We start from the raw sequence: 26301 nt of genomic DNA on the forward strand, positions 1-26301 counted from the left end.
CATTATTCCCCTCCCAGCCAGGACAAGTGGCATTTGCAACGCATCCCATTGTAAGCCGCTTTTAATATTACTTCATCGACCTGTTCAGTGATGTTATTACACACTGCTGGAGTAGATGGAACTTGAATCCGGGCCTTCTGACTCAGAGGTAGGGACACCGCCCCACCAGAGACTCCTCTGTGATTTGGTTTTAGATTTGAATCCCAGGACTGATGTCTGGCTGGAGATTTAAGTGGAAGTGGGAAACTGACTGTTGTGTGCTTCTGTTAATTACATGGGCTTTAGATCCATCACCGTCTTTAATACTGCAAAGTTGCACATAGATACGTTGTCCTTTTTCACCAGGGCTATATAAACTCCTCACTCCCTGTCTCCAGTAAATTGCAAATGTAACAAAACTATGACATTGTTTTGGCAATCCTTATTACTGGCAGCCAGAAATCAGACACAAACTTTAAAAATCCTTCAGCCTATTGCATTCAAAGTACAGATTGAGATGTGTCAACTTCAAGAACTAGTAATTCCTATTTAATGATTCCTCACAACTTTTAGGTAATTATTGGAGGAGGAAAATAAACCTGGAATCATCAAAGAAATCAGAGTTAACATTAACTCTGATTTCTCTTCACAGATGCTGCCAGACCTGCTGAGCTTTTCCAGCAACTTCTGTTTTTGTTTCTGATTTACAGCATCCCCAGTTCTTGCACCATCAAAGTTTGCCAGGGTCACCCTTGTTCACTGTAAAAGCTATCTGACTGACCGACAAGCTGCATAGGAAGAGAAAGGTTACTCTCACTAATATAAATTTGTGTTCAAAAGTTACAGTTGTGAACGTGTGCATGTATTGGGGTGAGTGTATTTGTGTAAATGTGTAAGCTAATGGTGTGTCTCAAAGTATGTATGAGAGAATAGTTGTGTCTATTTGTGTGTGTGCCCATGTGCGGGTTTATGTTGTTGATGTGTGAGTTTATGTGGGTGTGTGTATGGAGCCATGTTTGTGTCAAGGTCTGCATCTGTCTGTGTCTTTTTGTGTGCGTCTGCGTGTGAATGTGTGTTGTTGATCATGTGTATGTTTATGTGGGTGTCTGTAATGGGGCTTTATTCATTTCATGGCATGTGTCTATCAGTGTGTCCTTTATGTGTGTTTGCCTATGTATGAGTGTCTGTGTCTGCCAATGTATAAGTGTGTGTGTGTGTATTTGTGTATGCGCAGATGTGTGTGTCTGTGGAGTGTATGTGTGTTTATATTGAGGAATGTTTTGTGTCTGGGTGCATGTGTGCTTCTGATAAGTATCTATTTTTCAGTGTGTATTTTGGGAGGCCTGTATTTGTGTGGATAGTGTGGACATTTTAAGATGATTGTGCCCTGAGCCAGCACCAATTGGCCAGTTTTACTAACAGTTTGAAAAGGAACCTTAACACACTTAAGGCAATAAGGTTTTGTCAGTCAGGCCTGCAGCCTTTCATTGGAATGAACAAGCAAACTTTGATGGTGCCAAGTTGATTTCCCTCCCCTAAATATGAATCGCATTGAAATTTGTGAGAAATCATGAAATTAGAGTTTTTAATTTGTGAAATTGTCTTATAATTAGTGGCACATCACTTTCTGTGTTGGAGTCACATAGGCAATAGATTAAGTATTTTTATTAAACTACTGATTGATTTCTGGCTGCCAGTAATAAGGATTGCCTGGGGAATAATGTAAGAGTTTTGTTAAATTTGCAATCTATTATGTGTGTTTCTATTTTAGCAGACCTTCCTTTGCTGTTAATTGATTGCTGATTCCAGTAACTTTGTCTCTTCTTGAAAGGCCACTTGCATGAGCAATGGCATGTAGAATATTAATCCTTCACATCATTTTTCTGTTTCTCCAAATAATCATTTTATAATTTACATTTCTGTTTTCAACAAATTGAGTAGCTACTGATGTATTCTTGTTGTCTCACCTAATCAGTAATTGGCAGCGAGTAGCACTTAGGGATTCATAGCTGCTTCATTATTCTCAGTACTTATTGGAAAAGTGTTACAGGTACAAAATTCCTGAGTGAGACACTGGATCATTTTGGGATCAAGATAAATGTTAAAGTATTTTCTGAATTAGGAGTGGTCTTACACAGGGATATCTCTCCATTTGAATTTGGATCTTTTTGCGCTGTGGACATCACTTCTGACTATCCTGTAAGAGCAGAAAGCTGCGATACAAGGCTGAAACCCAGTTTTGGACTCAATCTTATTTCTAGTTTTTTATGTCTTGATAGCAAGTTGCCACTACTGTTTTGGAAGCACCAGACTAGATAGGTTGCACATTCGGTAGCCAAATGGCCATTTCTGTGAGTATGATCCTGTTGTACCAATTTGAATATTTCCCTAAAATGAGGAAGAGTGCAGGCAGAAATGCTCAGCCCAAACAGTAGCATTGCTCACTGTACAAATGAAGAATAATCATATATTGAAGAATCATCATATATTGAGTAAAGAGAATATTCACAGAGTGAAAGCACATGCAGGTGAGTCGAAATGCGAATGGGATTCTAGTAGAAGGTGAGGACTGCAGATGCTGGAGATCAGAGTTGAGAGTGTGTTGCTGGAAAAGCACAGCAGGCCAGGTTGCATCCAAGGAGCAGGAGAATGGAAGTTTCGGGGTGGAGTCTTCCATGCCTGAAATGTCCATTCTCCCGCACCTTGGACGCTGCCTGAACTGCTGTGCTTTTCCAGCACCATACTCATGACTCCTTACTGGTGATTGTCAATATCAGGGAGGTAGGGGTGCTACTACTGGAGCTACTGAGTGGCCTTCCCATGTTGAACTACTTTAGAGTCCCAGCAAAATAGAATCAAGGAAACCACACTTCTTATGATTGGTCAGTCTGATCATTTGTTGTGGATTTCATGACAGCAGCTTAATATTGTTACAAAGCTGTGTAGAGTACTCATGAAGTAGAAGGTAGGAGGCTAGAGATTGTTTGTAAAAATGATAGGAGGGATAAGTGCATGGCTCCTTTAAGAGGTAGAAGGCTTTTCTAAGCTTGGAGATTTACATGGAAAATGTGTCTGTAAGCAGCTAAAAATGTATGAACAGTACTAAAATTTGAAACATGTATCAGTTGGCTGGGTGATTGCAAACCTTAGGATTGTTTTGATATTTTGGCAACTAGCTTGAAATCAGCCAGCCAATTAATTTAAAATAAGCACTTAGAAACTGAAAACCAATCACATTTAAATCTGGTAGTTTTGACAACATCCGACCAATGTTGTTGGAAGAAAATGTTATGAAATCCAAATTTTTAAAATGGTGGAAGGTTTTTATAACGTAGCCACTGGGAAGGTGTTTTCACTTTTGAGGGGAAGGGAAGAGTGAAACTAGAGAATTCAGAAGTAACTTCTGTCCCCTGATCATTTCATTCATTTGTAGCATGTGGGTGTCACTGACTGGACCTGTGTTTACTGCCCATCTCTGGTTGCCCAGAGGACAGTTATACTTCAATCACATTGCTGTGGGTCTGGAATCAGATATAGCTCAGATTAGGTAAAGACAGCAGTTTCCTTCCCAAAAGGACATTAGTGAACCCAGATTTTGTTTTCCGACAATCGACAATGATTTCATGGTCATTAGACTCTTAATTACAGATTCACATTGAATTCAAGTTCCACCATCTGACACAGCAGAATTTGAACAAGGATCCCTAGAACATGACCTGAGTCTCAGGATAAATAGGTTAGCAATAATACCACAAGTCTAGCACCTCCTCAATCATTTTCTTACAAAGAAAATGGAAAGACAGATAAAATATAGGCTCTAATTCTAAAGAGGGTGCCAGAACAGAGGGGCCTGGGTGTATATCTGAAGGTGTATTATTGAAGGTAGCGGACAGGTTAAGAGAATGGTCAATAAAGAAGGAAGTCTCCCAGCCCCTATTAATTGGATCATAGAGGAACAAGAGCAAAAAGGATCTGTTGAACTTGCGTTGGATATCAGTTTAACCTCAGCTGGAGCATTGTATCCAGTTCTGGACCCACACTTGGAAAGGATTCAAAGGATTTAGATAAGGTGCATAAAGATTCATGAGAATGGTTCCAGACATGAGGAATTTCAGTGACATAAATTGAAGAATTCAAGACTGTTTTGATTTAAGAAGAAAAAGTGGGGTTTTGGACAGGGGATAGACTTACCTACTCATCAAACAATCAATAATGAGAGGGCGCACATTTAAGATACAAAAACAAAAATTGCTGGAAAAGCTCAGCAAGCCTGGCAGCATCTGTACAGAGAAATCAGAGTTAACGTTTGGGATCCAGTGACCCTTCCTCAGAAGTGAAGTACACACACTTAAGATGATTGGCAAAAGAACCAATGGCAAATGTGGAAAAACCTTTCAATGTAGTAATTGTTTAGGATGTGGAATGCACTGCCTGAGAGTGTGGCAGAAAAGGTTCAATCAAGGCATGCAGGATGGAATTAGATTGTTATCTGGAAAGGAGGAGTGTGCAAGGGTACTGGAGAAGGCAGAGGAATGGTAAAGATATATTGCTCATTCAGGGACCTGTGCAGACATGATAAGCTGAATCTCCTTCTACACTGGAACAATTCGATAATTCTTCCGGTGAGAGAATAGAGAACTGATGACAAAGGAAGTAGTTGAGGTGAACAATGCAAATATATTAAAGGGGAAACTAGATACACACATGAGAGAGAAAGGAAAGGCACTATGCTGACAGAGTTAGATAAGGAATGATGGGAGGAGTCCCGACTGAAGTGTAAATGCTGGATTCATTGTATTAAATGGTTTGATTCCATAATGCAAATTGCATGTTATTCTATTCCAATCTACTTTGAGACATTTCAACATATTCAGAATGCAGACACACAGTACTTGGTATCTAAAGGTAGCAGAAACAAAAAAAGTCACAAACACCAAAGGACATCAGATTTATTCATGAAATTATGTTTGGACTGCTGCTAATACTTTTATAACATACTTGTTAATCAGAAAGAAAAAAATATTTTCATTTAGGTCAAAACCAGGCAAAGTAAGTCACATGTTGTCCACCTGAGTGGAGGCTGTTAGAGGTTAGTGTGGTGAGCTGAGAGAGAACTCATTTTGAAAAAGCGTTTTTTGATAACTGAGATGGTTGAAAAGGTACAATGATGAGAAAGGTGACAGCAGTTGACCTAAGCTCGCTGCATGCAGACCTGATCAAGACTGACGGATGCAAACAATCTCAAGGTCCGTCTCCTAAACCTGAGATCACAGCCCATGTTGTGTGGATACTGGAGTTGTGAAGACTGTCAAACTTGTGTTTTAATTTTACTGATGGAATAAGTCTGATGCTAACGAAGAGAAAAAAGTAATCATTACTTTCTTCATATTAGAGAAATGAAGGACAGAATGTAAAAGGAACTGACATCCTGGCTTTCAGCCTAGCCCACTTCCTTTTGAAGACAAGATTTAAACTCATGCAGGTCACATATTCATAAAAAATAAACAGCAAAGCCATCTGTTGCACTTCGAAACTCTTTCAAGTTCAGTTGATGAACAGCCGGCAGACTACAGTCTGAGGGCAAAAAGAGAAAATGAGGCTTCCTGCCCTAGCTAATACTTTTTTCAATCGAGATGGTAAGATTTTTGTCAAAATAATTAATTTGACTTATATTTAAAGTCATAGAAATGTACAGCTCTCCATGCCGACCAGATATCCTAACCTAACCTAGCCCCATTTGCCAGCACTTGGCCCATATCCCTCTGAACCCTTCCCATTCATATACTCATCCAGATGCCTTTTAAATGTTTTAATTTTACCAGCCTCCACCACTTCCTCTGGCAACTCATTCCATACACGCACCATCCTTTGTGTGAAAAAGTTGCCCCTTAGTAACAAGAGGATGGCCAGAGTGAGGGTAGGGCCAATCAGGGATAGTGGAGGGAACTTGCGCCTGGAGTCACAAGAAGTGGGGAGGTCCTTAATGAAAAATTTGCTTCAGTATTCACTACTGAGAGGGACCTTGATGTTTCCAAGGACAGTGTGAAACAGACTGATATGCCAGAACAGGTTGATGTAAGGAAGGAGGATATGCTGAAACATTTGAAAAACATAAGGATAGATAAATCCCCTGAGCCTGTCAGGATATACCCAAGAATATTGCAGGAAGCAAGGGAAGAGATTGCTGCGCCTTTGGTGATGATTTTTGCGTCCTCACCATCGACTAGAATAGTGCCAGATGATTGACAGGTGGAAAATGTTATTCCTTTGTTCAAGAAAGAGAATAGGAATATTCCTGGGACTACAGACCAATCAGTCTTATTGTCAGTTTTGGGCAAAATATTGGAGAGGATTCTGAGAGACAGAATTTATGATTATTGGAAAACCACAGTTTGATTAAACATAGTCAGCATGACTTTTTGTGAGGGGCAGTTCACAAACCTTATTGAATTCTTTGAGGATGTGACAAAGCACGTTGATGAAGGTAGAGCACTGGATGTTGTGTACATGGATTTTAGCAAGGCATTTGATAAGGTTCTCCATGGTAGGTTCATTCAGAATGTAAGGAGGCATGGGATGCAGGGTTATCTGACTGTCTGTATACAGAATTGGCTGGCCTGTAGAAGACAGAGGGTGGTAGCAGATGGACAGTATTCAGCCTGGAGCTCGGTGACCAATGGTGTTCCGCATGGATCGGGTCTGGGACCTCTGTTCTTTGTGATTTTTATAAATGACTTGATAAGGAAGTGGAAAGGTGGGTTAGTAAGTTTGCTGATGACACAAAGGTTGATGGAGTTGTGGACAGTGTGGAAGGCTGTTGTAGGTTGCAATGAGACATTGACAGGATGCAGAGCTGGGCTGATAAGTAGCAGATGGAGTTCAACCTGCAAAAGTGTGAAGTCATTCACTTTGGAAGGTTGAATTTGAATGTAGAATACAGGGTTAAAGGCAGAATTCTTGGCAGTCTGGAGGAATAGAAGGATCTTGGGTCCATGTCCATAGATCCCTCAAAGTTGCCACCCAAGTTAATAGGGTTGTTCAGAAAACGTATTGTGTGTTGGCTTTCATTAGCAGGGGGATGGAGCTTATGAGCTGCAAGGCTATGCTGTAACACTATAGATCCCTGGTTAAACCACACATGGAATATTGTGTTCAATTGTGGTTGCCTCATTATTGGAAGGATGTGCAAGCTTTAGAGAGGGTGCAGAGGAGATTTACCAGGATGCTGCCTGGATTGGAGGGCATGTCTTATGAAGAAACGTTGAGGGAGCTAGGGCTTTTCTCATTGCAGCGAAGAAGGATGAGAGGTGACTTTAGAGGTGTACAAGATGATGAGAGGCATAGATAGAGTGAATAGTCAAAATGGCAGAAATGTCTATCATGAGGAGGCATATTTTAAGGTGATTGGAGGAAAGTTTAGGGGAGATGTCAGAGGTAGGTTCTTTACACAGAGTGTGGTGAGTGCCAGCAGTGCTAGTAGAGTCAGATACATGAGGGACATTTAAGCGATTCTTGGATAGGCACATGGAAGATAGTACAATGAAGGGTATATAGGTTAATCTGATCTTAGAGTCGAATAAAGGATCAGCACAACATCGAGGGCCGAAGGGCCTATACTGTGTTGTACTGTTCTACGTTCATAAGTGCCTTTTAAATCTTGCCCCTCTAACCTTAAACCTATACCATCAGGTTTTGGTCTCCCCTGTCCTGGGGAGAAGACCCTGACTATTCACCCTGTGCATGCCCCTCACAGTTTTATAAACTTCTATTACCATCCCTGCTACACTGCCCAACCCCCACCCTCCCAAAAATCCTCCAATGCTCCAGGGAAAATAGCCCCAACCTATTCAGCCTCTCCCTGTAGTTCAAGCCCTTCAACCCTAACAACATACTTGTCAATCCTTTCTGTATCCCTTCAAGTTTCACAACCTCTTTCCTCTAGCAGGGGTAACAGAATTGAATGATTTAGGTAAGCAATAGGTAATTAAAATTTATTATTGGCAGAGTTTGTAAGGAGGCAGCTGTCTGAGCAATAAAGCCAAACTCTGTTTCGACATATCCATTACTCTTATCTATTACAGTTGTCCTTCTTTGTTGCAGCCCAATTATTCATACAGATAAACAATCATAACAGAAAAGAAACATTAAACACCAAGAACTAATTTAAGGTCCAATTCAAATGGTTTGCATCAGTGAGCATCAACCAGTCTCCTGATGAATGGGGATTGAAGCCTTGAACACAGCTGCTCAGTTGAATGAGCTGGACCTCGAGACTGGTTTGTACAGGACCTGGCAATACTAATGGATTTTCACCATGGTGCCATCAAAAGTTGTGTGGGGGAGAAAAATGGAAGTCAGTTTGGAAAAGGTTTTCTTAAAACCAGCACATTGGCCAATACATTCTGAAAGAAAGATACTGACCACCCCAGGACCAGCATGCCTTTTTGCTTTAACTGTACAAGTGCCTCATTGATCTCAGCAGTAAAATTGTTCATGTTCAAATGCATTTCATGGTGATTCTCTTCATTTTGAATGTTAATTGCCCTGCTAGATATGTAAATGTATATGCAAACTAAAACAGCAGTAGGCCATTCAGCCCCTTGAGCTCACAGTGTCTTTTAGCTGATCAGATTTTGGCCTCAATTCACTTTCCTAACTTTTGCTATATCCTTTGATGCCCTTGTTAGTCTAGAGCCTATTTAACCCAGCCTTAAGTATATTCAATCCCCCTGCTTGGATTGTTTCAGTTACAAAATACTTAAAGACTATAGGTAAGTTCACCATTGTGTTACCTGGCCATTGGAGAGAGAAAGACGACTGATGATGGGGGTGGGGTTTAACCTAAACCTCACAATGCCTCAGATAGAGAGGAGAGGTTGAGAAGGACAGTCCTTTGTGGGAACCTCAACTGGTGTGGGAATTGAACCCACACTGTTGGCATTACATTGCATCACAAACCAGCCATCCAGCCAAATCGACCTATGTCCATAGATTAATGAGTCCTTCAGAAAAAAATTCCTTGCTTCTCTCTTAAATTGAAATAACCTTATTTATAAACTGTTTCCCCTAATCTTCGTCTTTCCCACAAAGGGATCCATTGTTTCCACAGGTACTCGTTCAAGTCACCTCTGGAGTTTACGTCTTTCATTAAGATAATTTCTCATTCATCTAAATTCGGATGGATAAAGGTATAACTTGTCCAACCTCTCCTCCTTCGATTTTCCATTTGCTGCAGTTTTGCCCATTCATTTATTCCATTCATATCTCTTTTCTTCTCCACCATAAGCTGCTTAGCGTGCTACCTACTTTCATGTTCCAGATACTTTTGTATGTATTCCTTTCTGGTCCATCATCTAAAAATTTTATATTTAAACAAGCTGTCCATTTTTAAATCATTATTCTTTTGAAAATCTGCCAATACTTCCCCTATTGGCTCTGATCTCTATTCAGAATCTGGGCATACTCTCAGTTTTTGCTCAACCTTTCCTCCAACCTTTAATCCAAATAAAGGAATGTTGAGTTTGAGTAAAGGAAAATGCTGGCTGGCTCTTTCATTGCAGGAAAGTTTGAATACAGAGTAAAGAAAGCTTACTTCAGCGGAACAGGACCTTGATGAGAACACACTATTGTGCACAGTTCCAGTCTTTTTTGTTTTGTTCCAGAGTGCAGATAGAGGTCATTCAGCCCATCGATCCCGCACTGTCCCTCCAAAGAGCAAACTCACCCAGACCCACCCCATCCCAGCATTTCCCATGGCTAACCTACCTAACCTGTACATCCCTGGACACTGCGAGGCATTTTTCTTCTTAAACATACATGGGTAATCCAGTTAACCTGCACATCTTCAGATTATGGGAGGAAACCAGAGCACTTAAAGGAAATCTATGCAGACACAGGGAGAATGTGCAAACTCCACCTTCTAACCTAAGAAAGGATATACTTGTCATACAGGAGATACAGCTAAGGTTGACCATACTGATTCCTGGGATGTCAAGACTGTCACATAAGGAGAGATTGAGTCAACTGCACTTGCAATCCTTGGAGTTTGGAAGAATGAGGGGGAATCTCACTGAAACATTAAATCATTCTGACAGGAGCGGCATGGTGGCTCAGTGGTTAGCAGTGCTGCCTCACAGTAACAGGGTCCCTGGTTCGATTCCAGCCTCGGGTGACTATCTGTGTGGAGTTTGCATGATCTCCCTGTGTCTGCGTGGGTGTGCTCTGGTTTCCTCCTACAGTCCAAAGATGTGCAGGTCAGGTGAATTGGCCATGCTAAATTGCCCGTAGTGTTAGGTGCATTAGTCAGAAAGAAATGGGTCTGGGTGGGTTACTCTTTGGAGGGTCAGTGTGGACTTGTTGGGCTGAAGGGAATTCCACACTGGAGGGAATCTAACCTAATCTAAAAGGTTGAACAGACTGGATGAAGGGATTGTGTTTCCCATGCCTGTGGATTTAGCACAAGGAGTCATGGTTTTAGAATGTGGGGTAGGTACTTTAGGTCTAAGATCAGGAGAAATTTCTTCATCAGAAACTGATGAACCCATTCAATTCTCTACCACAAAAGGCTGTGGAGGCCAAGTAGTTGACATATTTAAAAAATAAATAGATAGCATATTGTCGTAAACACATTTGGTTCAGTTATGTTCTTTAATGAACCAGATGGATTCAGGGAAGGAACTTTTTCCATCCTTACCTGGTTTGACCTGTATGTGACTCTAGATCGGGAAGCTAAGGATGTCAAGGGGTATGGGGAGAGAGTGGCAATATTACATTGAGATGGAGGATCAAATTGAATGACGGAGAAAGTTTGATGGGCCAAATGGCCTACTCCTGCTCCTATGTCCTTTCTTTTCTATGTTTTAATATTTTCAGTCCAGGAAACACATTAGAAGCTATGCAGCATACTATCGTTTTCCAGAGATTGACTAAAATGGCCTATTAATGAATTTTTACACAAGTTTTCACAGTGACTGTAATTTCCAGTTAATGAATTACAGTTCCAATACAAATAGACAATACATGACAGAAACTAATGAAACATGCCTTTTAATTCCATTACAGAGCTAGGGCCTGTCTTGCAAGTGGAAATTAAAATCGTATTTCATTGCCAGCACGATTTTTGTAATGCTGTTTAATGATGTTGTATTAATTTAAGGTTTCTGTTTATTTTTAATGAATACAGCAAATGCTTTAAATACATTTACATCACCTCCCTATCAGTTTCCATCTTGCTATTCTGTACAGATAGACTGGCCTGTAGATATTTAATGGTGATTGCATGTTCCTGATGCCTGAGTTTCCATTATGAGGAAAAGGCATGGGAGGACTGATTACAAATGGGTAATGGGCTACCTGCTATGTTGGTAAAGGCAGATAAAGACCTGAAATTGGCCTGATCTCCATTGCTTTGTAAAATAGACAGTTGAGTGTACTGATAAGAGATCTTCAATGCAAACCTAGTTTACCCTGTACTGAGCTGAACTGCATTCAGGAAATTATTCTGTCTTTGTGCTTTATGGGATATAGGCATCACTGACAAGGCCAGCATTGGTTGCACATCCCTAATTACCTTAGAACTAAGAATCTTGCAAGAGCATTTTAAGTGGCAGTTAAGAGTCAACCATATTGCTGTGGATCTAGAGTCACACATAAATCAGACCAGGTAAGGATGGAAAAATTCCTTCCCTGAAACCGTCTGGTTCATTAAAGAACATAATTGAACCAAATCTGTTTATGACATTCATGAACACCATGGCTGGGACTAGCTTTCAATTCCAGATCTAGTTATTAAATAGAAATTCCACCAGCTGTCACTTGAACTCTTTTCTCCAAAGCATTCGCATCAGCATCGCTGTCCAGTGGATTACTTGTCCAGTGATATCATTATTATCTCAAAACATTACCTTGTCTCAATATATCCTAACCAGTGGATTCTTAACCAGTGAATCACAAAACGTTAGCGTCCAAATTCAGAAGGTAATAAGGAAGGCAAATGAAATGTTATTTCAGAGGGAATGGAATATAAAAGTAGGAACATTCTACAACACAATAGTCAGACCACAGTGAATGGTTCTGGGTCTCATTATCTAAGGAAAGTTATCCTGGCATTGGAGGCAGTCCAGGGAAGGGTAATTAGACTGATAGCAGATATGGAGGGACTGTCTTTTGAGGAGAGGTTGAGTAAGTTGGACCTGTACTCATTGGAGTTTAGAAGAATCAGAGATGACCTTATTGAAACATACAAGGTTATTACAGGGCTTGATAAGTTCTTACAGAAGGGCTGTTTCCCCTTGTTCAACAGTCCACGACCATAGATTCCGAATAGGGGTCACACTTTCAAGACAGAGATAAGGAGGAATTCCTTCTCAGAGGGTAGTGTATCTGAAGAACACTAGCCCCTCTGGCTGTCAAGGCTGGGTTATTAAGCATATTCAAGGCTGACATAGACAGACTTTTAAGCAATAAGGGGAATCAAGGGCTATAGGGTAAAGGCAGAAAAATGGAATTGAGGATTATTACATCAGTTATAATCTAATTGAGTCTGCTTCACCATTCAATGGGCTGAATGGCCTGCTTCTGTTCCTATGCCTTATGGAATATCCTTGCTGCCTTCTCAAGAGCAAGTGTGCTCTCTCAGGTTTGGTTCAAAAACACAACCAGCTCAGATGCTATTCCTGATGTGTCTAGCATCATAGCAACAGCAGAAGGTCATTTAATCCTTCCAGCCTGTTTCACTGATCAAAGATATTGTGGCATTTTTGTGACCTGACTCCAGAAATCTGCATTTTCTCCACATCCCTTGATATGATTCTCCCATTAAAACCTTGTGTTTAACCATCAATTTGGCAACTGTGGAGTGGATATTGAAATGTTTTTCATCCTTTGCCTGAAGAAAAGAACTTGGTCTTATGGCCTTAATTTCTCTCATTAAATTCCTGACTCTAACTTCTTTACTAATATCACTAGTGTCCTAGAGTCCTCAATGAGGGAATATAGTTTCATCCAAACCACTCCATCTATTACACTCTGTCATGGACCAGGCCAGACCCCCTCAAAACACTTCAGGAAGGTAGTCCAGATCCTAACTTCTTTAAAAGGACAGATGTGAAGTGGATACTCCAGGAGTGATGCAGCTGGTCAAATCACTCGGCTTTAAGCAAAACAGAATTAATTTACACACTACAGTTGTAACACGGACGAAAGAAAACAGAATTTAGAATAAGTTAACTATTTAGAAACCCAACCGACTCGATACAGCAACATAACGAAGGAGCTGTTCTAGTCCCCGCAACATCCTTTGGCAAATGGTAAATTCAAACTCAGGTTCTTACAGGCGGGAGAGGCTGTAGAGAGAAAGTTCAGGCAAGAAGCACCTGTTGACACATGGAACCTGTTTTCACTGTAGTTGCTTCTCTAGGTCATCAGCAGTTTTCTGACTGCCTGCTAAAACTAAACCAAACTACAAAAAACCTGAGCTGGGAGAACTAGCCACTCCCCTTTCATTGTACAATTAAAAAAAACTTAAAGACCTCTTCTGACTATTGAATTGTGTTAGCCATTTCAGCACTTACAACCCCTCTTGAAAAAAAACAAAGACAAAATATCCTTGTTAAAGGGGCAGCCTCGTCCCAACTCAATTACTTGAAAACCTGGATCAAATCAACCCTGAATCTTCACTCTCCCATTATTGAACAAATCTTACACAGTAATGTGGCACTTCTCACAATTTCCAGATTAAACAAACATTTTACTTGACTCTTTCTGTGTTGTTATTATTTTCCTCAGTCAGGATTGTACCTGGTTAAACCTAAACTGGATTTTAGTTACACAGCACCTGGTGTTTTACAATCACCAGTGCATTTTAGAGTAATTAAGATAGTCAATTCTGCAGTTTTATTGTGTAATGGAGCATATTTTTCTGCAATTGGTTGAGAAAAGGGCTTGATGATGAACACATGACTGAGTTCCACAGGCATCTATAATAGTTATATGATGTTATCAGTGAAATCAGATTAGCAATTCAAATTAAGCATCAATGGTATATGCTGCAATTTATATATTTGACATTTAAATTTTAAAAATCTACTGTTTGAAACATCATTCTGTTTATTTTGTTTCGCTCTCTCTCCCATTTTAGAAATCCCCAGAAACCAAGTGAACTTGAAGATTGATTGAAGACCCAAGTAGTTTACAAATGGAACAAAAAGGCTAGTCAGGGATACACTATCTACTGACGGGTTGCTGGACAGCAGCCAACAAAACCCAGTTAGACTCTGCAGCCACCAGTTCTGAAATAAGAATGGCGATATTGAATTGCTGTGTGCTAATGCTTCTCTGGATCAGCCTGTTGGAGCTCAGCCTGATGTCCCCACTGTCAAACAGGACTGCTAAAGAGGAAGAGGATGGAGTGGCAGTGACGCCTGAGAGTGACAAGCTTTCTGTTTTACATCGCTCCAAACGTGGCTGGATGTGGAATCAGTTCTTTTTGCTGGAGGAGTACACTGGGGCTGAGCCACAGTACGTGGGCAAGGTAGGCACCAAGAGATGTTCCTCTTAATCACAAGGCAGAAAGTCTATAGTTTATCAGTGTTTCTGTATTATGCTCTTGTCACCTGTAGTTCTTATCTGCTTATAGAGGGCTACACATTAAAAGAGCTGTGTCTATCTCCAGATTTATTAAGAAATAAACCTCAAGTTGAACCCATCCAGTGATATTTTGCTGATGTCACCAACAGTGATTTCTAACCTTTCAGCTACAAAAGCACAAGCTCAGAACCAAAAAAAAAATGCAATGCAAGGTACTGTCTGTGGGATGGAGGAATATGAGACCCTGCCCATCCAAAGTTTTCTTCATTTGCTCATAGGGCATGGGCATCACTGGCTACGCCAGCATTCATTGCCCGCTCCTGCTAGCACTTGAGAATGTGGTGGTGAGCTACCTTCTTGAACCACTGAGGTCCATGTGCTGTAGGTAGACCCACAGTCCTATTAGGGAGGGAGTTGCAGGACTTTGACCCAGTGACATAGTTGGAACGCACTATAGTTCCAAGTCAAGATGGTGGGTGGTTTAGAGGAAATCTTGCAAGTGGCGGTGTTCCCACCTATTTGCTGCCTTGGTTCTCCTAAATGGAAGTGGTTATGGGTGTGGAAGGTGCTGTCAAAAGATCTTTAGTGAATTTCTGCACTATTTCTTACAGCGAATACTCACCGCTGCGACTGAGCATTGGTGGTGGAGCGAGTGAATGCTTGTGGATGTAGTGCCAATCCAGTAGGAGCTGCTTTATCCAGGGTAGTGTTGGTGATGAGCATATTGAATGTTTTGGATGTATGATATAAAGTGACTTATAGATAATTTCTAATCAGCCTTTTCAGAGATATATTACCCACCTCTGGTACAGGTGGGACTTGAACGTGAGTCTCCTGACTCAGAGATAGGGACACTACTACTGCACTGCAAGAGACCTGATTTGTTAATAAACAACGTGGTGATGAGGAACACTTTATTAATACAACATGCGTCACCTGCATTCCCCTTTAACTTCTTTAATAAGAATCTGATTTATTTTTAATCAACAGTTTCCCACATTGTCATCTCCAATTGCTACAGTGATGTTTGCAAATAGACATCATGCACATGACTGTGAATATCTTAATTAAATCAAAATTACAATCAATCTGCCAGTTTCTGACTGTTTCTTCCATCCAGCTGTTTTTCCCTAATTTCTATGACAGTGAGTAGTCTCTTGTCTGAAATTTAACACAAACAGTTTACAATTGATTGGAGAACAATAACTGGAATTGCTGATGGCTTTCCCCAAAACATTCTTCCAAAATCTTGGAATTTATGTCATGAAATAGGTGCGGTTTATTCCCATGAACTTCCCATCACAAATTTGAAGGCACACAATACTTTGCTGCCTGTGTTCTATCCCATGTGTTCTATCCCATATCAAATCCCATTCATCACCCAATTTGACTTATTGTAGTCACATGTACCTAAGTACAGTGAAAAGTTTTGTTTTGCAAGCAGGACAGGCAAATCATTGAAAACAAGGACATACAGATCATAGGGTGCTTAGACAGAGTGACTTGGAGGTGTGGGTGTTGGACTGGGGTGGACAAAGGTAAAAATCGCACAACACCAGGTTATAGTCCAACAGGTTTATTTGGAAGCACTAGCTTTCAGAGCGCCGCTCCTTGTGGGCGGCACGGTGGCACAGTGGTTAGGACTGCTGCCTCACAGCGCCTGAGACCAGGGTTCAATTCCCGCCTCAGGCGACTGACTGTGTGGAGTTTGCACATTCTCCCCGTGTCTGCGTGGGTTTCCTCCGGGTGCTCCGGTTTCCTCCCACAGTCCAAAGATGTGCAGGTCAGGTGAATTGGCCATGCTAAATTGCCCGTAGTGTTAGGTAAGGGGTAAATGTAGGGGTATGGGTGGGTTGCGCTTTGGCGGGTCGGTGTGGACATGTTGGGCTGAAGGGCCTGTTTCCACACTGTAATGTAATGTAATCTAATCTAATCCTTTGTCAGGTGGTTGCCTGATGAAGGAGCAGCGTTTCGAAAGCTGGTGCTTCCAAATAAACCTGTTCGACTATAACCTGGTATTGTGTGATTTTTAACTTAGACAGAGTAAAGCATACAGGTTATGACTACACAGAAGGTGTACAAAACAAGAGAATAAAATCTGCTATAGAGAGCCCACAAAGAGTCACCTGGTGTCACCACCATCTTGAACCATTTACTCACTGACCAATACTGGCTCATGGTTGAGTAACACTTTGTTTTTAAAATTCTTATCTTTGTTTTCAAATCCCTCTGTGAGTTATTCCTTTCTGCTTCTGTAATCTCCTTCAGTCCCACAGCCTTCCCGGATCATTGCAGTTCTCTAATTCTGGCCTAGTAGGTAGCTTCGATTTTAATCACTCCATTTTGGGAGTTCATGCTTTCAGTATCTTGTTGCAAGTTCAGGGATTCCTGAACTTTCTCTGCCTCTATTCACATTTTCACACCCTCTTCAAGGCTTCTCACTCCAGCTCTTGGAAATCTGATCAAACATCTCCATACATGGTTGAGTGTCATAATTTGGTTTGTGATGCTCCTGTAAAGTGCCTCAGGATGCATTATTGCATTAAAGGTGCCACACAAATGCAGGCTGTTACTGTTCAAGACTGTATTCCTGCAGATTGTCAGCTTCCCTTGATGTCTGAAGGGAGCAGCAAGAATTAATTTGTTACCATGAGAAGTAACTAAGGACTTGCTGGGCACAGCTTTGCAGGTGAAACCCAATATGTGATATTGGAATTGTTGACTGGTCATACAGTGTTTCCCCCCCCCAATCCTCACTCCCACCCCCTTCCCTCACCCACCAGGTCTGCCTATCTATTGACCACAATGAAAAGCTAAGTGGGGAAGAGTGGTCTGAGGAAAGGTCGCTACACCCAAAACATCAACTCCATCTCTCTTTCTCTCCAGACATGACGCCAAACTTGCTGAGTTTCTGCAGCATTCTCTGTGCTTGATTCAGATTTCAAGCATCTGCAGTATTTGGCCTTTATTTGAGTGTGTTAAAAGCAGACTGTCTCTCCCTTTTTGAAATTCGTATTGCAGTAGAAACTTTGGCATCTGCTCCGTGGAAGAATGATGATGTAAAGAGAGACTACTGGCTGACTGCCACAGTAGTTCATTAGCATTACCAAGAGGTTTCTTGTCCGACTCTTGGTACATTCAAATCAGCCCTCTGGTGATTGTTGGTCTGTTACTTAGAGCCATCCAGAAACAGGGCTTTTGTGTAAAATTCCTCTCTCTGTAATGTCATGAATGGTCCTCCCACCCATCCTCCAGCCCCTCATTCCTAATTGTAGTGTAGCTGGGGCAGAGTTGAAACGGGTTAAGGAAAGTGCACCCCCACCCCCCATTACACATATACACACACATTCAATGCTTTATATTAGAAAAATGTAACGCTAGGTTCCTCGGAGATTTGGTAAAAAATGTCAGGTTTCTTACTGGAAACGCATTGCTTATGAAAAAAAAAGTCCCAGCTTAGATCGCAGTCTCTTCAAGTTAAATAGTTTCGGAAGCATTTCCTCTCTTAGCTCCATGCAACTCACAGGGTTTGAGTTTAACTTGGCTGACGATAGAAAAGATGACATCAATTCAGCTACCAGTGTATAGCTCTGCTGATATTAATTACAGCTCATGTCCATGTGCCAAGCAACAAAGCTTAGTGCAGTATGCTGTACCCTTGCACTCTCCCCAGCAGCCCCCTGGCTTATGCACGCTTGGTGGAAGGATGGGTACTGGTACGGGAGAGGCAATCAGCCTCCCTAGCACACTACCAATTAAGGCTGCTGTTATCTTTTTAATCAACTTTTGCAGACATGCTTTGACATTTCTCTGTGACAGGTGAGATTTGAACCCAGGACTTCAGTTGGATCACTATCTCTGTGCCACAAAAGCCGCTTAGTTAAGGCAGTTACTGCCCACTTAAGTTGTTGCTTGTATTAACACAGTGGGAGGGCTCATGTGGCATAGTGGTGTCCCTAATCCTGAGCCAGAAGGTCCAGTTTCAAGTCCTACTTACTCCAGAGGTGTGCCATAACATCTCTGAATAGGTTGATGAAAGAAATATCTTAACCCAGTGGTAAGTGGCTGGGCAAGGAGTATGACATGCAATCCCTGCTATATTTGATCAATGACTTGATTGAGAGGTGCTGCCTTATTCAAAGGCACCCAGATTGAGAGACCTGACATTGAGAGGAGAGGAACCTGCTGAGAACCATCCCCAATCTTGCTGCCACATCCCCCTCCCCCACTTCCTTTCCAGCCTGTGCCCAGGCCCTCCATCCCCTTCCCCCCAAAAAAAATCCTTAACCCAATACTATAGCAGCAACAAAATCCACAGGGTACCAGGAGTGATTAGTCTCCTGTGATTGGGTCTGCCCTTACTCTAAGGCTCTGGCTGAATGCAATACCAACAGCAGCCACCCAGCTCTGGTGGCACTGTTATGTAGAGATGAGCTGTTCACCTCTGGCTGGAAGATCCCCCCCACCTATGTGAAGAGGTTAATGCTCACAATACATTAGCTCCAGCTATTTTATTAACAGGAGACCAGGAGTTAAACCCTTGCTTTCAAAGACAGCAATTGCATCTACTCCATGTCCCAGTAATTATCCTTGTTGAGCAATAGTTGATGATTATTATCACACAATAAACCTTGTTAACTAAAAACAGCCTCTACCACGAATCTCTAGGTAGCACCAAGACAAAGTCCAAGATGAACCGATGACAGCAAGCTACTTCATACAATGTTCATCCAGTTCCACATACAGGTAGAGATGGCAAATACCATCCTTACCCAGACTGGCCTACATGTCACTCCAGACCCAGAGCAATGTGATTAACTCTTAACTACCCTGAGGGCATTTAGGGATAGGCAATAAATACTGGCCTAGCCAGTGATGCTCAAATCCCATGAATGAATAAAATAAACCCCACAAGGTTCCAATTGTGGCCATCTGGGTAAATGCCAAATAGTGAGCAACGGTGATGTTTTGAACTCCTTGGGTGCCCCCATTCTTTTGGGTACTTCATCCTAGGAGAAGGTCTGCTGCTCAGCTGTCAAGTGCCTGGGTGCACAAGATATGATGGGCCTTCCTGAAAAGAGACAATGCTGGGGTCTCACACTCTCCCACCATCTGTCCTTAATGTCCCACAACACTTTGATACAATTCTGCCCAAAACATAAATTTAGACAAACTGAAATAGAAATGACAGAAACAGTTCAATATGAACTCAGTGTTGAATCTGGGAGTTTGTAAGGTGTTTAATTGAAAGATGAGGGGCTCGTCCTCAAACATTCCTTGAGCTTCATTGGAACATTGTGTGAGGCTGGGAACAGAGGTCACAGTGGGAGTAGGTTAGAGGCTTAAAATAGCAAGGAGCCAGTAGCTGAGAATCATGCTTGTGTTCCACATAGCTTTCACCTAGTCTGCATTTGATCTAAATCTTACATTAGGTTACAATACTATTATTTAGATTTTGAGATTAAGTCCTCACCTTGAGGAGGTAAGTGATCCCAGACTGATGAACAACAGGCAATTATTGGGTAGAATTTCCTTTGGGATCAAGGGTGGGGGTAAAAGATTCCCAGTTTTCTGCAGAAATTTCAGTAGGAATTTCAGAGAAATTGTGAGAAAGCCCATGAAAATAATATTTACAAGGAGAGAGACTGCAGAATCCTGAAGTACAGAGGCATCTGAGTGTCCAAGTACATAAACCACAAAGTTAGTTTACAGCTGCAGCAAGTGATGAGGAAAGCAAATGGAAGGTTGTCACTTATTGCAAGAAGAATGAAATAAACAACTCAGGTTGCTATGTTGCATTTTTACAGAGCATTGGTGAGGCCACATCTACAGTACTGTGTACAATTTAGATTTCCTAGTTAAGAAAATATGTCAATGCTTTAGAGTCATAGAGTCATAGAGATGTACGGCATTGGAAACAGACCCTTCGGTCCAACCCGTCCATGCTGACCAGATATCCCAACCTAATCTAGTCCCACCTGTCAGCACCAAGCCCATATCCCTCCAAACCCTTCCTATTCATATACCCATCCAAATGTCTTTTACATGTTGCAATTGTACCAGCCTCCACCACTTCCTTTGGCAGCTCATTCCATACATGTATCACCCTCTCCGTAAAAAAAGTTACCCTTTAGGTCTCTTTTATATCTTTCCTCTCTCACCCTAAAACTATGCCCTCTAATTCTGGACTCTCCCACCCCAGGGAAAAGACTTTGTCTCTTTATCCTATCCATGCCCCTCATAATTTTATAAACCTCTATAAGGTCACCCTTCAGCCTCCGACGCTCCAGGGAAAACAGCCCCAGCCTGTTCAGCCTCTCGCTATAGCTCAAATCCTCCAATCCTGGCAACATCCTTGTAAATCTTTTCTGAACCCTTTCAAGTTTCACAACATCTTTCCGATAGGAAGAAGACTAGAATTGCACGCAATATTCCAACAGTGGCCTAAACAATGTCCTGTACAGCTGCAACATGACCTTCCAACTCCTGTACTCAATACTCTGACCAATAAAGGAAAGCATACCAAACGCCTTCTTCATTATCCTATTTACCTTCGACTCCACATTCAAGGAGCTATGAACCTGCACTCCAAAATCTCTTTGTTCAGCAATACTCCCCAGGACCTTATTATTAAGTGTATAAGTCCTGCTAAGATTTGCTTTCCCAAAATGCAGCGCCTCGCATTTATCTGAATTAAACTCCATCTGCCACTTCTCAGCCCATTGGCCCGTCTGATCAAGATCCTGTTGTAATCTGAGATAACCCTCTTCACTGTCCACTACACCTCCAATTTTGGTGTCATCTGCAAACTTACTAACTATACTGCTTATGCTCACATCCAAATCATTTATATAAATGGTGAAAAGTAGAGGACACAGACCGATCCTTGTGGCACTCCATTGGAAATAATTCAGGGAATGTTCATATGACTGATACCTGGGGAAATTATCTTGTGAAAAAAGTTTGAACAAGCAAGGCTTGTATCTACTGGTATTTCTCAGTATGAGAGTTGATGTTATTTAAACAAATAAGATCCTGAGAAGGATTGACAGGATGAATACTGAGAGCATGGTTCCCTTAGTGGGAGAGATGAGAACCAGGAGTCACTATCTCGAAATAAAAGATCTCTCATTTACAATGGAGATGAGGAGGATTTCTTTCCCTTGTTAACTTCTGGAGCTCTGATTTCCAGAAGACGGGAGAGGCAGGATCTTTGAATACTTTGGAGGCAGAGATAGATGCATTCTTGACTAACAAGGAGAGTGAAATGATATCAGGGAAACTGGAACTGGGGCCACAAGTAGATCAACCATGATCACATTAAATAACAGAGCAGGCTCGAGAGACCAAATGGTCCACTCCTGCCCCTATACTGCATGGCTGGAGGTTTGTCCTTCACTGGGGATTCTTTTTTACATCAATATTAGCCTCGGGAAAACCTCTGATGAGATTACTGACTGCAATTGCCAAGAAAGAGAGAGAGAGGGGGTGGGATCTGAAAATTAAGTGGAAACTACCTTTATTTATGGCTTTTGATGGTCATTCAGCAAAACCCCTTGGAAGGGTGAACGCTTTGGCTACCTGGTGCCTGATAACCGATTGGCCTTTCATTATTTAATGCTTAGTTCAATTGGATTTGAGTTTCTGCTTTCATTGAAAACAGGAAATTGAACCTAGAATACACTTGAAATTACATGATGGATCGCAGGTCAGACATTCAATAAAAATGATTGACAGAACCACAAGAGTAAAATGTTCCTTGAAACAACATAGTCAGGCAACGTCTTCCTTTCAATTAAAAAGCATATCTTGATATATTTAAGTGTGTGAGTCCATTATAGTTTTACTAATAGCGCTGAAAACGGATCTAATACAATAATGTGGCATTTTTAATAAGGTTATCCAGTCCTTCACTTGCAGGTAAGCTGATTTATAATCACGGAAAACCACTTTAAAAATCTATATTGAATCAGGTACTACATTCATCGGTGTACCCTCATCAATTTTTTAGTAAATTAAACATTTTTCCAAATGAAAATACTTTTCAAATGTGGGTTGCGCTGCCTGTGCATTTGACGAATAGTGAGAGCAACATGAAAGAATGTATCACTTTAATCATACATCATCTCCCTGGAGATATGGCCCCAATATATAAAGGCCACTTTCACATGGTATATGAGGATGATAGGTGCTTCCATAAGGTTATCTACTGAGGAGTCAGCATTTGCAGGATAGAAGAAGGATGCAAACAGGAAAGAACATACTGTTGATTAGCGGTTCACATTGGTCACAAAGGTTTCAGATGGAGATATTAACACACTCTGGCTGGGGCAGAGGTGGGATCATTAGATTAGATTAGATTCCCTACAGTGTGGAAACAGGCCCTTCAGCCCAACCAGTCCACACAGACCCTCCGAAGAGTAACCCACCCAGACCCATTTCCTCTCTGACTAATGCACCTAACACTATGGGCAATTCACTTGACTTGCACATCTTTGGACTGTGGGAGGAAAATGGAGCACCCGGAGGAAACCCACGCAGACACGGGGAGAATGTGCAAACTCCACACAGACAGTTGCCCGAGGCTGGAATCAAACCTGGGACCCTGGTACTATGAAGCAGCAGTGCTAACCACTGAGCCACCGTGCTGCCCCATTCTGCCTTTCCCGGTTGAATCCTGCTGGCTGTTATTTTGTCCATTGGCAATACAGTTCCAAGGTTTTCCTGGAAACAGGCTCTTTGCAAATCAGGAGCTTTGTAACATCAGTAATATGCTAACTAGCTTCAAGCACCAGCCTGATGGAGAAGCCACTCTGGTTCTCCCACCTGGTGAAGGCAGGTCACATAGTGTCGGCTGGGGGAAGAGCATTGCAAAGGCATTTAGAAACCTTCGGGCCAAGGTGAGCAGGAATGTTCTTCCAGATCTGACAGTGAATGATGCACAAACCCTGAAGTGGCCTACTTAGTTAACAATGGTAAAGGATAAACCATTAGTGACTCTTAAGAAGAAGGGGAATGTAGCAGGAAGATGCACTTGTGTTAACCACAAGTTCTAGTTTATTGCATAATAGCAATTTGGTACAAGTTCCATTGGTTGGTTAAATATAACTGTCAAGACTATCAGGAGCCAGGGATAAGGTATTTGCTCCTATTAGGAGCTAGAGATAACCTTATTGGGTCTCCAGTTTCATGCAGTCGCCGATATTAACCCTTTCAGAACCATTTCTGCGTAAAACAGAAATGATTCTTCAATTTGAAAAGCTAGCAATTGTTTGCAAACTAAACAAGACACAGTTAAAAATCACACAACACCAGGTTATAGTCCAACAGGTTTAATTGGAAGCACTAGCTTTTGGAGCACTGCTCCTTCATCAGGTGATTGTGATGAAGGACAATCACCTGATGAAGGAGCGTCGCTCCGAAAGCTAGTGCTTCCAATTAAACCTGTTGGATTACAACCTGGTGTTGTGTGATTTTTAATTTTGTACACCCCAGTCCAACACCGGCATCTCCAAATCATAAACAAGACACAGTTTCAATACGTAACATTTCCTCGAGAGTTAATTAAATCTTTGTTATATACATTAATATTTAAAATGTCTCCCTCCTTGTATTGTGCTCTTACATATTATACACTACTGTGGGTCAGGAGTTAAACTGTCTTTGGCTTGAAATCAGTTCCACAGCCTCTTTACACAAAACACATGGGGGTTCATGGCTGGTCCATTTGATTTTGATAATCAATGGAAGTCAAGTGACATTCTGAAGTTTCATTTGAAGTCAAACTGGTGAGATGTGGAAAGATGCAGCTGATTCATTATTTCTCAATTTAAAATATCGGTCAAAATCACTCCCAAAAATTTAACCAGGCCTTGGGTAAATTTGAAGACCCAACTCTATTGTTTTCTAGGGGAAAGAATAGCACATTGGGAATGATTTAAATGTCAAAGTATTTGAAATTATTAGGGTTATGGTGCATTTATTTAGTCGCTTTGCTTGGAAATATGAAAAACCAGTATTGCTTAGAAATTGCTTCTAATTTCTTAGAAGTTAGGTTCTTGGAGGTTAGGTTAGGAGCGAGCTTCAAGCTCAGAACTATTTCAGATTCAGAGGATCTAGATTTCTGAGTCTGACTGAATTCAGAGTTTAGATTTGTATTTCTTCATATATTTTCTGAATTTTACTGCTCAGATTCTGGTTACAGAATGCAGTGGATTCCTACTCCATAACTCCTGTACAATGAGTGAAGGTTGTATCAGACAATTCGAGATGGACAAGTCACAAGCAAAACCTGAACATCTCATTAGGGGAATAAATATGGCATTGTACATCTACCTTCTCAACCCAGTATTTATGCCACGTATCTAATGAATAGTGCCTAAATAATTTACAAATTCTATTTGAATGCTCTAAAGGTGAAGAATGGTTTAATAGTCCCCTGGCAGCCATGTGAGAAAGACTTTTAAATTTCGACAGAGGTATGTGGCTACCACTTTGGGAATGGTTTAAATGTCAAAGAATTTAAAATTATTAGAGTTGTTACCCATTTAGTGGTGATTCAAGGGTAACTCAGGATATCGATTAAAAACAGTTTCTGCATTTCTCTATAAAATGCAGATGCTATTAAGGGCATGTTGAAATCAATACCAGGGATTACAACATCAATATGTCACCATTACAAACACAGCCGCTTGAAATTACATTACAGGCGTATGTGAAATTGCATTGCTTTGTAATAACTTTTGTATTGCTGTTTAGAACCCAATATTATCTAATGCTTTATCTTATACTGAAAAAATGGAAGTAAGTGTGCACAAGATGTGCACAATGCTGCACTGTGAGACATCCATTTACTGAAGCAGGGAGCAAGAATCTGTCTGTCCTCCATAATTGTTTGTTTGTGATTTATGGTTAAATATAAGGTCCAGTCTGCTCTCTCTGCTTCCTGAATAACTGCCTGTACAGGAGAAAACCACCCCTTAAATATATGATACATAGAGTGTCAAAAGCTCTCTATTATCACTGGAGTATGCTCATGTTCATTGTTAAAGGGAATATCATTTACAACAATGTCACAAATGTTGGCATATTTACACAGCGCATTGTGATGCAGCAGAGTGGTGTGGACTGCTAGAAATAAATATATCATTGGTCTCACTGAGTAAATTTTGCTTCTACAGCTGTGTGAAGGGACCAACAAGGGAAACAAAAAGAATCTCATGATAAATAATATCCAAGAGTATCTTTGAAACACCTTTAGAGATTATGGAATAAGTTATCAGTCAGTTATCATCTTCACTAAGTGGATGAGATGAAGTAGTGTATGGGAGGAAATGTAATATGCAGCAAGGATATGTGTGGCATTAGGATCAGGGTTAGATTCTGGTACAGGTGGAAGTTTATGAAGTTTATAAACTTCCAGCTGGAGGAGTCCTGGATGGTTGAGTTCAGACTGTTTCAGTGATGGAGGACCTGAGTTCAGCTGATGTTAGAACAAAAGGGGCATAGTGATGGAGAGGGTTAGAGGTGAATAATACATCTGTCACTTTTAAGGCGGAGTTGAAGAGAATTTATTTTCTCTGAGATTCAATAGACAATGGAATTCTTTCCCCTGGAAAAGAGTGGACCTGGGTCTTTGAATTTAGGCTTGGTTAAGGATTTTTGATGAATAAAGGAGTCCAGGGTTGTGGTTGAAAACAGGAAAGTGAAATTGAGAGCGCGACCAGGTCAACCAGG

At 41.2% G+C, this 26301-nt stretch overlaps 1 protein-coding gene across 8 annotated transcripts in view; it reads left to right on the forward strand.

The window, feature by feature from the left end:
* The window catches only part of LOC122564560 (cadherin-6-like), a 225666-nt gene that overhangs the window by 13301 nt on the left and 186064 nt on the right, over positions 1 to 26301 (forward strand). For 7 of the 8 annotated variants that reach the window (XM_043719632.2, XM_087978477.1, XM_043719629.2 and 4 more), the window contains exon 2: positions 14117 to 14509. In XM_043719632.2, the coding sequence (XP_043575567.2) occupies positions 14279 to 14509 (231 nt within the window). In that variant the 5' untranslated portion in view covers positions 14117 to 14278. Of the gene's footprint in view, positions 1 to 45; positions 149 to 14116; positions 14510 to 26301 lie in introns of those variants that run through there. The other variant, XM_043719633.2, reaches the window with a different exon arrangement.

This window comes from Chiloscyllium plagiosum, unplaced genomic scaffold, assembly GCF_037043375.1.
Source record: "Chiloscyllium plagiosum isolate Xiang-an unplaced genomic scaffold, Cpla_swu_hap1 HiC_scaffold_34, whole genome shotgun sequence".
Classification (NCBI taxonomy): Eukaryota; Metazoa; Chordata; class Chondrichthyes; order Orectolobiformes; family Hemiscylliidae; genus Chiloscyllium; species Chiloscyllium plagiosum.